Genomic DNA, 13179 nt, shown 5'->3' with positions numbered 1-13179 from the left:
ACTTACCTCGGAAGGGGAAGGTGCCCAATTTGTGCAGATTCTCCTCCAGTTTCCCATAGTCCACCTCTGCAGTGGCAGTGAAGGGGGTGGTCACAGGGGGGTAGATACCCGCAATGTCCACCTTCTTCCCCTCCCCTGAGGCCCAGACCCCCACATTCCTGGACAAGCTCCTGCTTAGCCCCTGCCTCACAGAGGACCAGACTTGGGGACCCAGCATCTCTGCAGAAGGCCTGAAGCACAATTGGTCTATGTCCCAGAGTGAGACTTAGTTTGAACTCTTTCTAACCCCCTATTAATGATCAATGTTTCTAGTTAAAAATTTGCGGCCTCCCTGACTTGTGGCCACTGGGGCAGGCCTGAGCTGGGTGTTCCCAGGGTCAGGGGCAAGGCCTATAGGCCCCAGGGGGCCCTGTTCCTTCTGGGTAGCAGCTAGAGAGATGCCACAACCCAGTGTCCCTCTGGCCAGATATAGGACTGGTTTCTGGGATCCCAATACTAAAGAGTATCTCCTTCGGTATCTCCAGTGGGATCTGGGCCCTCCTCCCACAATTCCCAGCTCTGAAGCCAGAAGCCCAGCCAGGTTTCCACGGGCAGTTCTGAGGTTGGTGGAGCTGATTGGCTGAGCAGGCCCTGCCCTGTGGGAGGTGTGGCAAGGCTGGGCAAGAAGCTGCCTGTGACAGGCTGTCCATCCCCTGCCCCGCTCCCTTACCAGGCTCCTCCTGCCAAGGCAGCCACGTGACAAGCCTGTGCTAGCCACACACAGCCCCACAGGACAGCAGGCACCAGGAAGGGGGCCAGGATGAGTGTATTACCAAGTCAATCCATGCAGGGGCCAAGCCTGGCCCTGGAGACGTGAGAAGGGGCAGGAAAAGTTGAGTGGCAGGGAGGAAAGGAAAAGAGACCACAGTAAAGAAGCTGCAGGGCTGGCTCAGAGGGCCAACCGGCTCCCAGTTTCCCTCCTCCCCAAACCAGCATTTGCCCCCAGTCTTCCTTCATTCCCAAAGATTTCAGACACAAGTGGAAATGAACATCGCAATTAGCAAAAACAGCTTTTTTATTGTGGTAGTTTGTGGGTGCTCCTGGATCATGCAGAAAAAAGGCTGGGCCCTCAGTTAGCTCCGGGAGCCATTCTTAGGACCCTCTGGCTGCACACAGAGAGGGGCTGGGTAGCTGGCTGGGCTGGGGCACGCATTCACTGGGCTGGCACAGGCTGAGGGGTCTCTCGCCCACTATCATTAGGCCCCTCCAGCCCGTTTTGCTCAGCCCCCGGCTCAGGATGCTCCAGGGCGTGCCGGGTATCAGCCTGCCACAGCTGCACCAGGTCCGTCGGGGTCTTTCCTGCCTGGGGGGGGGGGGCGGGACGGGGCGTGGGGGTCGGCAAGAGAAAATCTGTTAACTGTCCTGAAGGCTTTCACAGAAGGTACCCTCATTGACACCACCAGTGCTTCTCAAATGGGGGCAACTGGCATTGTGTGAAGATACTTTTGGTTGTCACACTAGGGGATGGGTACTACTGGCATCTAGTGGGCAGAGGCCAAGAATGTTGCTTAAATATCCTACAAGGCATAGGATAGTCCCCTACAACAAACAATCACCCAGCCCTAAATGTCAATAATGCTGAGGGTGAAAACCCCTCATTTATACCTTCTCCATATTTTCCTGCTTTTCTCATTATCCCTTTAGCCTTTCTTGAGCCCGAGGGACTCTCCCATGCCCTCCTTTTGTGAATGCTCTGGGCCCCAAAGAAGAACTTGGACTAAGTGTTCCCTAGTCCAAGGTGTTCCCTGGGCACCTTCCCCTTCCAAGGACTTCCTGCCTAGATCCTAAGAAAACTCAAAGACCACAGGAGCTGACATGGGGTGCTAGGAACTGTCATGCCAGCTGAGTGCTCGGTCCCTTCCAGCTCTGGCCTTTCATGATTCTGGCCTCCTTGGGCCAGCACTTGAGGACCCCCTCTGGCCTACTTGGGGGTCTTTGGGAAGTCCTCTTGCTGCCCCTCCTGCTGTCTCTCTGCACTTGCACTCTGGACATAGACACACATAGAGAATGGGGCGGGCAGTTGGAATGGTGCTCTGGAAGAGGACAAGTTTATGTACTATGGTGCTGGCCAGAGCCAATGATACATGTCCCTAGGCGGGGGCTGCTCCAGGGACCAGGACAGCACCTCCACTGTATGAGTGCTCATGCCAAAGACTGAATCAAGGAGGGAATGAGCTTACCAGGTTCTTGGTCATCATGTCAGCCCCATGCAGGAGCAGCAGTTTGATGATTTTGTAGCGGTTGAGCCTCACAGCGTCATGCAGGGCAGTATCCCCTTCCTAGAGTCAGTGTGGCACTCACTATGGCCCTTGTGGGCCGTGGGAGGAGGCAAGGGTGATGGGAGGTGGGCTGGAGACCCTGCTCAGGAGCCAAGTCCTGAAGGCCCCAGGAGGAAGGACACCACCTGTAGGGGCCCGCAGGCTGCCCACACACCCATGGCGGGTGAGCAGCGGACAGGCTAGCACTCACCCTGTCTCTGGCATTGATTTCCAGGCCCAGGGATAGAAAGTGCTCCACAATCTCCACCTGCCCTGTCCGGACTGCCACGTGCAGCGGGGTGCTCAGCAGCTGGGTGGGAGGAATCAGGAACTGCTGGTTGACGGGGCCTGAACTGTGGTACCCCTGGGAAGGCGGGGGCTGTGCTAACTCCAGCTTAATCCCTCTTCCAAGTCCTAGTGCCAAGGCCTGAGCCTTGGAGGGGCAGAGAATGGTAAAATTTCTTACCATCCTATCCAATGACCTAACTCTAAAGCCTTAAATGCCACTTCCTCTGGGAAGCCCTTCTATGATTCTCCTCTCACCCAGCTGCTCACTCTTCTACCCTTCTTTTAATAATCATAATAGATGTCATTTATTGAGAGATGACTATGTAATGGACATGGCAAAAGCTTACAAGACATTTGCCTTATGTTGAATAAATAATTCATTTACACATGTTTTCCCACCTAAGCTACACAAGAACTCTGCAAGACATTTCACAGATGAGGAACAGAAGCTCAGAGGCTGTCGCTTGTTCAAGGTTGTACGTGAAATAATGAATGAATAGAAGGATGGTGCATAAATAAATAAATGAATGAGGGGATGAATAAATGGAGGAATGGATGGATGGATAGACGGATAGATGAATAGATAGGTAGATAGAAGGATAATGACAGATAACATGAACAAATCTTGCATCTTTTGAGTGGTCCCAAAGCCCCCAACACAGTGAGTCTCTTGTCTTCCCTTCTTGTCTGCTCTTCCTGCTCCTATCCTCAGATGGTGGTTCCTCAAGGGCCTGTGTGGATGGCAGGGACCCATCCCTGGGCTGGGAGGCCCAGTAGGACACTGTTTTAGCTTCCCTGCTCTGCAGCCAGAAACCAGACTAGCTCACTACCTTCCTGCCCCCTAGGCTTTCCTGCCCTTGGACCCCTGCCTTTCTCCCCACAGCCACCCCAATATCTGTTGCTTCTGAGCGTTTTTGCCTCACCTTATCCCTCACATTGGTGTCTGCTCCATGGCTTTGCAGAAGTTTCACCACCTCTAAGTGGCCCCCGCGGCAGGCCCAATGCATGGCTGTGCAGTCCAGCTAGAAAGAAATGATGGGGTCTAACTACAGAGCTGCAGGGAAGAAAGTATTCGGGGGTAATGTACCCCAGCCAGGAAGGCAGAGGGATATCTAGGGGAAAGGTACAGGGAGCAGGCCTGGGCATGGGCAATGGACCAAGTGGAACAGAACACTCAGGGCCCATCTGGTCCAAGCCAGACTCACAGAGGATGCTTAGGGAGGAGAAGGGGCTTACTCAAGGTCACATAAGCCACTGAGGTGGAGTCTGGCACCTGAGCAACCTGTTTATGCTTCAGGTTGGCACAGGTGGCAGGGAGAGGGTGTCTGTCAGTGCTGGACCCACCTCCTGTCTCCCATTGAATACCTGCCCTCTCACTCACCCGATCCTGGAAGTCCACAGTGGCCCCATTATCTAGAAGCTTCTCCAGGATTTCCATGTGGCCTTCCAGGGAAGCTCGGTGCAGTGCTGTCCGACGGAACTGTCCCCAGAGAGGCTGTCAGGGCCTGGCCCCTGGCTCCAGGCCTGAGCCCATCTCCCACCCAAGCTGAGGCCCAGGCCTTCCCCCCAGCTTGATTCTCACCCCTGTGCTTGGCCCCCATGTTTTCTGTGTTCTGCCAGCTCCCTTATGCTCTATCCAGACCAGCCTGGGAGCCCTCTGCCCCAGGGAACCCGACCTTCTCACGGCCCCCCAGGCACATCAAGCCATGCCTCTCTACAGGTGGTTTCCTCTGCCAAGCATGCCTGTTTTGCCCTCACTTCCTGGGAGTGCTTGATAAAATCTGCTACTCCTTCAAGATGCAGCTCAAATGCCATCATTTCCTTGAAACCTCTAGGCCAGGGCTTCCCTAGGGCCCAGATGACCCTTAACTGTGAGAGTGTGTTCGAGGGCAGGTCAAGTCTTGCTGGACTCCCCAAGTGCCTAGCACAAGGCCAGCATGAACAGGTGACACTGATCACTGATTCAAAGAAAGAATAAACTTTTCCCCTTCTCCTTTCTGCCTTGGACTTTTGAAACGCTCAAGCCACAATATCTTTCCATATTCTCATGATCTGGTTACAGGCCACACACAGTGAGTATCTTTCCATATTCTAATGATCTGGTTACATGTCAGTCTCCCCAAGGAACCAACCCTGGTCTGTTTTTTTGTTTTGTTTTGCTTTTTTTGTTTTTTTGTATTCTGGCACCTAGCATGGTGCTCGGAAGTAGGAGGTAGTTGGACAGACTGAGAGGATGAAGACTCTGGAGTCTAAAGAACAGAAAGGACATGTGGTCCAAGTCTACAATAATGCAGACCAAAGGTGGAAAACCACTAATGTGCCAAATCCCAGGATACGAGAGCAAGAAAGCACCCTGGGAAGTGTGAAAGAGGCAGTTTCAGGCAAAACAAAAAGAAGTATGATGGGTGATGAAAAATTTAGAAAATATGGCTGTAAGCGGCCGGACACGGTGGCTCACGCCTGTAATCCCAGCACTTTGGGAGGCCGAGGTGGGTGGATCACCTGAGATCATGAGTTCAAGACCAGCTTGTTGTCAAGGGCCAACATGTTGAAACCCTGTCTCTACTAAAAATAAACAAATTAGCCGGGTGTGGTGGCAGGCGCCTGTAATCCCAGCTACTCAGGAGGCTGAGGCAGGAGAATCACTTGAACCTGGGAGGCGGAGGTTGCTGTGAGCCGAGATCACGCCGCTGCACTCCAGCCTGGGAGACAGAGCAAGACTCCATCTCAAAAAAAAAAAAAGAAAAAGAAAATATGGCTGCACAACATTGTGAATGTAATTAATGCCACTGAATTGTACACTTAAAATGGTTAAAGTGGAACATTTCACGTTATGTTTTACCATGAAAAAAAAATAGGCCAGGAGTGGTGGTTCAAGCCTATAATCCCAGCACTTTGGGAGGCTGAGGTGGGAGGATTGCTTGAGCCCGAGAGGCAAAAGTTGCAGTGAGCTGAGATTGCGCCACTGCACTCCAGCCTGGGTGACAGAGTGAGACTCTGTCTCAAAAAAAAAAAAAAGTACAGTACTATACCATGAGAAACAAAAATATATCTTAACACATGCTTGATAGTTTCTTCATTCATTCAGTGAATACTTACTGAGTTACTGAGGTGCTAATATTCCTTTTTTCCTTTTACCAAAAAAAAAAAAAAAAATCTATATCTCTATCTATATATATATAGAGACAGGGTCTCACTCTGTTGCTTAGGCTGGTCTTGAACTCCTAGGCTCAAGCGCTCCTCCCACCTTGACCTAAAGTGCTGGGATTACAGACGTGAGCCACAGTGCCCAGCCTAATATTCCATTTGATCACCGTAACATGTTGTGAGGGAAGTAGGCCATTTTACAGAGGAGGAAACTGAGGCATGGAGAGGGCACCGACCCAGCCACAGGTCCCACAACTCGTGAGTGAGAGAGATGGGGTTTGAGCCCACATCTTCTGCTCCTGGTCTATTTTTATTTGATTCTATTTTTCTTTCTTTCCTAAACAAACATGTGACATTTGTTGCTCTGCAAGTGATTCAAGTTGGAAAAGGGTTTAAAGATTTAGGTCAATTCCCGTACGGGGAAGGGACACCCATTCTGAGCGCTCCAGCCACCCACCCATCCAAAGAACACCCGTGCCTCCTCTCAAATAGGCTCACAGTGGGCTGACCCAGGAGCTGAACGGAGTGGGGGTGGCAACTGACAGGGAGGCTGGTCAGGGGCGGCTAGGAGCATCACCTGGTCGCACGTGTCGGCTGACCCCCCGTCAGCCAGGAACTTCTCAATGACCTTCATTTTCCCCTCCACCGCGGCTTTCAGGAAGGTCTCCTCATCCACAGGGCCAGTCTGCAGATGTGGAAGCAGCAGTCACGGGCCGTCCCAGCGATCCGAAGCCTCCCGGGCTCCCCCTCCGTCCCCTCGCGGTGTCCTCCCCAGGACCCTTACGATCTCCTCGGGCTCTGGGGGCGGCTCATGCGAGGCGGCCAGAGCGTCCCGCTTCTTCTGCTTGCGTTTCTTCCGCAGCTCGATGAGGTTCTGGATCCCGCCCACGTCGATGATCTCCCGCCGCAGGTCCAGGGACGTCTTGCGCACGCGCTCTTGGCCCTGCGCGGGATGGCCCATCAACCCCCTAGGCTGGGCAGAGAGTTTGGGGGGCTTGGGAGACCTCTGAGCTAAGCTGGTGGGGAGGGTGGGGTGGGCAGGAAGACCCTCTTAAGAAAGAAGGAACCAAGGTCTATCCCTCCTTCCAGGCCTAGATGGCTCTCAGATTGGGGGAATTCTGACTCAGTAGTTCTGGGGCGGGGCGGAGATTCTGCAGGGCTAGCAAGCTCTACCGGGGGTGCTGAACTGCTGGTCCATGGGCCACGTGGGGAGAGGTGCAGACAGGCCATGGCTACCTGGCTGGTCCCCTGGGTGCAGACATTGGATCCTCCCGGGCTTACCTTCACCTTCTGCAGGGCTGCACTCTGAGCCCCGTGGTGCTTCTCATCCTCCAGCACCAGCAAGTCCATGGGCAGCTTCTGGCGTGCGTCTCCTCGGAGTTTCTGGTGATCCAAGGAGGGCACCTTCTCCAGGACCCGAGGAGACAGGCAGCCTCTCCCCCAACCACACCAAGGACACCCCACAGGGACATCCTCCTGGGTGGTCTCAGAGCCCTTCTGGCTGATCCTGGGGGGCCCCCAGCAAGAGCAGGGCCCCTGGAGGGGCCCCCAAAAGGGGTGAGTTCCCCACCTCAGCTTCAGCCCCAGTCCCAACCCTGAGCTCAGACACCTGCCCACTAACTGGCCTGGATCCCTGCAAAACAACATTAAAGGCCATCAGAGTTGAGTTTTTCATGAGATTAAATATATTCACTCTTTCAAGCACCAAGATTATTTTTTTCTTTACTTTTTTGGCATTAAAAATTCACTTTGGCTGGGTGTGGTGGTACCAGCCTTTAGTCCCAGCTACTGGGGAGGCTTAGACAGAAGTATTGCTCAATCCCAGGGGTTCGAGACCAGCTCCAGAGACATAGCAAGATCGTGTCTCTAAAAATAAATAGGCCAGGCACAGTGGCTCACATCTATAATCCCAGCACTTTGGGAGGCTGAGGTGGGAGGATCTCTTGAGCCCAGAAGTTTGAGATCAGCCTGGGCAATATAGTGAGACCCCATCTTTACAAAAAATTTAAATAATTAGCCAAGCGTAGTGGCTTTTGTTGTAGTGCCAGCTACTGAGGTGGGAGGATTACTTGAGCCCAGGAAGGGGAGGTTGCAGTGAGCCAAGATCATGCCACTGCACTCCAGCCTGAGTGACAGTGAGAGAGAGAGAGAATGACCCTGCCTCAAAAAATAAATAGGCCAGGTACAGTGGCTCACGCCTATAATCCAAGCACTTTGGGAGGCCGAGGCAGGTGGATTGCTTGAGCCCAGGAGTTCGAGACCAGCCATAGGCAACATGGTGAAACCCCATCCCTACTAAAAATACAAAAATTAGCCAGGCGTGTTGGCATGCACCTGTAGTCCCAGCTACTCGGGAGGCTGAAGCACAAGAATCACTTGAACCCAGGAGGTGGAGGTTGCAGTGAGCCAAGATCGTGCCACTGTACTCCAGCTTGGGCGGCAGAGTGAGACTCGGTCTCAAAAAATAAATAAATAAATGAATAAAATAAGTTTTAAAAATAAATAATTCACTTTGATGAAATAATTAGGATGAGAGATGATTATTTCTTAAATGTTCTTACTCAGCAATAAAAAATTTGGCAACTCTTTGTTAGATACTTTTTTTTTCTCTCAGATTTCACTGATCTGTGAAGTCTAGAGCTTGGAAACTATTGCTTTCAGGGGAACTTGGTGATGGGAGCAGCAGCTCCTCAGCCTTCAGCCTGAAACGGGCTCTAAGTCTTAACCTTCTTTTCACTGTAATCCAGGTCCAACTGCCTGCCAGGTCTTCTCTGCATTTGCCCTCTGATTTTCCTGGACTGCTTCTTCTCTCTTTGTGATGTGCTGGCACTCCCATCTCTGCAGTCCCCACCAGGCAGCTTGTGTGGCTATGAGTCCAGGAACAATTGCCCAGGTTGGAGGGTCCTGAGTCAATGTGGCAGCTGGGAAGGAGGTCACCCTTACAGAGCACTCAGGCCCCTTTCCCATTCCTCCCTGAGCTCCCGCATTTGCTCCTTCAGGGTGGTTTTGAGAGCCGATTTCCCAGGTCTTCATTCTGAAGGTTCTGTTAGCCACTGCTTTCTCCCTTTCATGTTGGGCTTCATGGTTTGAGGTCTCAGTGCTGGCCTAATCAGAAACACTGCATCTTCTTCCAAGAATGAAAGATAACCTGGGGCTGCAGCTACTGCTGCATGTGGGACTCTGGCTGGGCTCCTCAGGGAGCATCCAGAGGGCCAGCTTGTGTATTTTTTTTTTTTGAGATGGAGTCCCACTCTGTCACCCAGGCTGGAGTGCGGTGGTGTGATCTCGGCTCACTGTAACCTCCACCTCCTAGGTTCAAGCAATTCTCCTGCCTCAGCCTCCTGAGTAGCTGGGACTACAGGCGCATGCCGCCACGCCTGGCTAATTATTTTTGTATTTTAGTAGAGACAGGGTTCCACCATGTTGCCCAGGCTGGTCCAAACTCCTGAGCTCAGGCAATCCGCCCACCTTGGCCTCCCAAAGTGTTGGGATTACAGGCGTGAGCTACTGCACCCGGCTATAAATTTTGTTGTTGTTGTCACATAGATGAGAGGTTTCCATGTTGTCCAGACTGGCCTTAAATGCCTAGCCTTGCCTCCTTATGCGCCAGGACAACAGGCCTGAGCCACTGTGGCTCCCCAGCTTGTGTCTTAATCATCTTGGTGTCCCCAGCATCTGTGACAGGCTCTAGCACATAGTAGGTGCTTAGTGACTGGTGAATGAATGAATGATCGAATGGATGATGGCAAGCAGACTCAGCATCTCTGCTAACCCTTAAGTTCTCAGTGATGACCTAACCCAGTAAACTCGCCACAGTGGAACTCCAGCCCCTGCACTGGCCTCTGGGGCCCGCTTTCCCCTCCCACCCTGGGGATGGGGCACAGGCTAGACACAGGTTCTCCTCCAAGAACCCTGCCAGGCTGGGGCCTGGTAGAGACAACTGGGGACTCTAATGCTCACCCACATCTTCCTCAGACCCTACAGCCCTTCATTTCAGGTTTGTCTTTGTGGGCTGGCACACAGTAGGTGCTCAGTAGCTGTTTGCTGCATTGAATGTGAGTTCATGAAACACACAAAGCTCCCACTTTACGTCATAGATTGCGATGCAGATTAAATGGGAGAATGCCTGTAAAATGCTTAGCACAGGGCCTGGCACTGGTGTCCTGACAGCTCTGTAGCTATATTTATTGGATGAATGAACGGAAGACACTGCTCTGCGTCCCCTTGCTGAAGGTCTGTGTGTCTATTGGCAGCACTCCAGAACTGGCATAGCAGCATGACTCACCTGCCTGGCACCAGCCAACCATAGGCACACGCCCTTGGGGGAGGGAGAAGTGGGATTCCTAGAGATCCAGGGATGCTTGCCCCAGCCAGGGCTCATTCCAAGCTCTTTCCTGACCTCATCCCTTCTTCCCTTGGGGTCTTGACCCTTCCTTCCTCCTCACCCCTCATTCAGTCACACTCCTTTTTTTGAATGGCATCTACCTCCAACCTGATTTATCTCCTCCCCTCCATTCCTGTTAGGGCCAGCCTTTTCCAACAAGTCCTTCTCAGGGCCATCAGAGCTGCTTTCCTAAAATAGGTCAGATGACACCAATCTCCCTCACTCAATAACATTTAGTGGCTCCTCACTGCCCACAGAATAAATATCTTTTACATGGCCCTCTCTGGCTTGTGTCTTTCCAGCCTTAGCCCCTACTACCAGACTTTCTCAAGACAGCCACGCTTTCACTCATGGAAACTTCAGCTCCTGCATTTCCTGCGGCTGGAATACCCTCCACCATCCTGGACTCCACTGAGTCCCCTTGAAGGCCCAGCTCAGGTATCCTCCTGTCCACAGAGGAGTCCCCCTTTTTTTTTTTTTTTTTTTTTTTTGAGACGGAGTCTCCCTCTGTCACCCAGGCTGAAGTGCAGTGGTGCGATCTCGGCTCACTGCAACCTCCACCTCCCAGGTTCAAGCAATTCTCCTGCCTCAGCCTCCTGAGTAGCTGGGATTACAGGTGCCTGACACCATTCCTGGCTAATTGTATTTTTAGTAGAGACGGGATTTCACCATGTTGGCCAGGCGGGTCTCGAACTCTTGACTTCAAGTGATCTGCCCACCTTGGATCTCAGATCTCAAAATGCTGGGATTACAGGCTTGAGCCACTGCACCTGGCCCTGTCCACAGAGGAGTCCTTGAAGGCCCTCAGAACAATTCATGAGCCCCTTGTGTTCCTCCACTTCTGATTCACACCTCTATTTAGTCATTTCTTCCCTTTGCCTTGTTTCTTAGTTGACTATGAAACAAACAAATGGGCTAAAATGAATGCTGGCTGGTAAAAAGAAGGCAGGGTCTGAGCCTTATTGGTCCACCCATTTCTACAGCTCTGGGCTCTTGGCAGAGTCAACACTAGATGAAGTATTAGTTTAAATAAAGTGAAGAGTAGGGGCCGGGCACGGTGGCTCATACCTGTAATCCCAGTACTTTGGGAGGCCAAGGTGGGTGGATCATCTGAGGCCAGGAGTTTGAGACCAGCCTGACCAACATAGTGAAACCCCATCTCTACTAAAAATACAAAAATTAGCCAGGCATGGTGGTGCATGCCTGTAATCCCAGCTACTCGGGAGGCTGAGGCAGGAGAATCGCTTGAACCCAGGAGGCAGAGGTTGCAGTGAGTCAAGATCATGCATTGCACTCCAGCCTGGGCAACAGAGGGAGACCCCGTCTCAAAAAAAAAAAAATGCAGAATAGGACAAGCCAGCACCCCCTGCCGCCGCTCCACTTCCTTATCCCAGAGAAAATGCAATTGCCCAGAACACCACATTCCAAAGGCCTCCCCAAGGGTGGCCAGCAGGCTGGCAAAATCCATGCTTCCTTTCCCAGCATCCCTTCCTCACTCTCTTCTTCACTGGCCAACTACTGGAGTTTCCCCTGCCCCAGCCTCCCACTCAGTCACTGGGGCATCACAGGGCCACACATTCCTGAAAGTCCCAGGCAGCACCCAGCTGTCTGCTTTGTACAGCCCACTGTCTCTCAAGGCCCAGGAGGGTGAGCAGTCTTAGGAAGCCCAGCCCAGCTCCCCATCTAACTGACTCAATTTTGAAGGCTGAAGCCTCAGTCTTCTGCTGCCAGCAATACCCCCTGCCAGTAATACCCTGGGACAGGAATGAGGCCCAACTGGGCCCCTGGGGACATCTGCCCCCCTCCCCACCACAGGTGTAGCAGACAGGCTCTCCCTCCCCTTGACAGCAGAACTGGATCTCCTCAGACCCCCTTGGGCACCTCCACCCCTGCTCGCACCTCATTCTCCTCCTCCTGTGCCAGCCGCTGCTCGATGAGCGCTGTGGCCCTCTGCACCGCCTCGGAGTCCTCCATGGTGCCGTCCATAACCGCCTCTGCAGGCCACAGGGCCTCGGGGGCTTTATAGGCCAGGGCACCCACCCCTGCCCAGCTGGGCGCCTTTGCCATGAGCTCACTGGCCCAATTCTCCACCTGCCTCCCCCACCTGTCACCTTCACCTCGGGCAGCCCCAGGGAGCAGGGGGAGCCAGGGCCAGGGAGCAGAGCCAGTTGCCCCCCCAACTCCTGGCCTATTAGAGCCGGAGGGCACTGTGTCCCAAGAGCAGGGGTGCAGGAAGGAGCCCGTCCAGCCTCTGTCCTGAGCACTTGGGACTGGTTGGGCCTTAGCCAAGGCAACTGAGTTGCAAAAGGGAACTGCTGGCTGCATGCTCCAGCCCAGATGACAGTGCCACCTGCTGGATGCCTGGAAACCCTGCTCAGCCAGCTCCAGGAAGAGGGCCTGAAAACCAAACAGGGGACCCAGGACAGTTCTGTACTCCCAGGCTGTCCTGCAGACAGGCCCTGCTGGCTGTGAGGAGGGTCACACTCTACTTGTCCAGGCCAGGGCCGTGGTAGCAGGAAGGGCAGCTGTCTCCCTCTCTGATCACAGCTCACGCTGGCCTTCGGCTCTCCGGGGTCCCACATGCTTCCCGGTTAAGCATCACTGCATTTGGCTGGGTGACTTTTAGTCATGAACAAACCTTATCCAATCTGTCTCCTCTCTTGATAAGTGCTCAGGGGACCTCTGCAGGGCTTACAGAGTCTTGCTTCAAGAAAGGGGTCTCCGGAAAGCACTAAGCCCAGCTAGCGAGGAACAGCAGCTACTCTGGATCCTTCTACCCTCCCAGGGTTTCCCTGTCAGGCCCAGACAGTGCCAGACTTCCCTGGCCAGGAGGCTGCCCATGCTCACTAAGAAGGAAAAATACTCCCAACTGGAGCAAAAGCAGATCTGTACTTCCTCAGTTCCACACCTGGAACTCGCAGGCTGGAGCTCTGAGTCACTGTGACCCAGGTTAACCTGCTAGGGAACTGCAGACACCCAGCCCTGTGCTTCTGTAAGGCTCACCTGGCTGGTGGCCGCCCTTAGCTAAACAGCCTTATATAAGATTCCCTTCTCTTCAGATAT

At 53.1% G+C, this 13179-nt stretch overlaps 2 protein-coding genes across 3 annotated transcripts in view; both read right to left on the bottom strand.

The window, feature by feature from the left end:
- Window positions 1-810, bottom strand: part of HOGA1 (4-hydroxy-2-oxoglutarate aldolase 1) — a 28679-nt gene extending 27869 nt beyond the window's left edge. Inside the window, exon 1 of one of the 2 annotated variants that reach the window (XM_008950751.4) lies at window positions 7-810. In XM_008950751.4, the coding sequence (XP_008948999.1) occupies window positions 7-217 (211 nt within the window). In that variant the 5' untranslated portion in view covers window positions 218-810. The remainder of the gene's footprint in view (window positions 1-6) is intronic. The other variant, XM_008950753.4, reaches the window with a different exon arrangement.
- A 184-nt stretch (window positions 811-994) lies between these two features.
- On the bottom strand, window positions 995-12633 carry ANKRD2 (ankyrin repeat domain 2). The gene is made up of 9 exons (XM_003825432.6): window positions 12016-12633; window positions 7014-7115; window positions 6517-6675; window positions 6310-6417; window positions 3967-4065; window positions 3509-3607; window positions 2509-2607; window positions 2220-2318; window positions 995-1342 (listed from the first exon to the last, which is right to left on the bottom strand). Exons 1-9 carry the CDS (start codon window positions 12439-12441, stop codon window positions 1193-1195), a joined length of 1341 nt encoding a protein of 446 aa, XP_003825480.2. The 5' UTR covers window positions 12442-12633; the 3' UTR covers window positions 995-1192.
- Window positions 12634-13179: the final 546 nt, after the last annotated feature.

The sequence above is a fragment of the Pan paniscus genome, chromosome 8 (genome assembly GCF_029289425.2).
Source record: "Pan paniscus chromosome 8, NHGRI_mPanPan1-v2.0_pri, whole genome shotgun sequence".
Classification (NCBI taxonomy): Eukaryota; Metazoa; Chordata; class Mammalia; order Primates; family Hominidae; genus Pan; species Pan paniscus.
The sequence above is the reverse complement of the archived record's forward strand: the minus strand, read 5'-3'. Positions and strand labels throughout refer to the sequence as shown.

What these genes read in the sequence shown, in the direction of transcription:
- ANKRD2 (XM_003825432.6), bottom strand. Translation starts at nt 12,441, where the DNA reads ATGCAGCCAGCAGTTCCCTTTTGCAACTCAGTTGCCTTGGCTAAGGCC. An exon ending in ACACCAATGTGAGGGATAAG is followed by an intron (nt 2,608 to 3,508) that starts GTGAGGCAAAAA and finishes CCTCCCACCCAG; the next exon opens with CTGCTGAGCACCCCGCTGCA. An exon ending in ACATGATGACCAAGAACCTG is followed by an intron (nt 1,343 to 2,219) that starts GTAAGCTCATTC and finishes CCCCCCCCCCAG; the next exon opens with GCAGGAAAGACCCCGACGGA.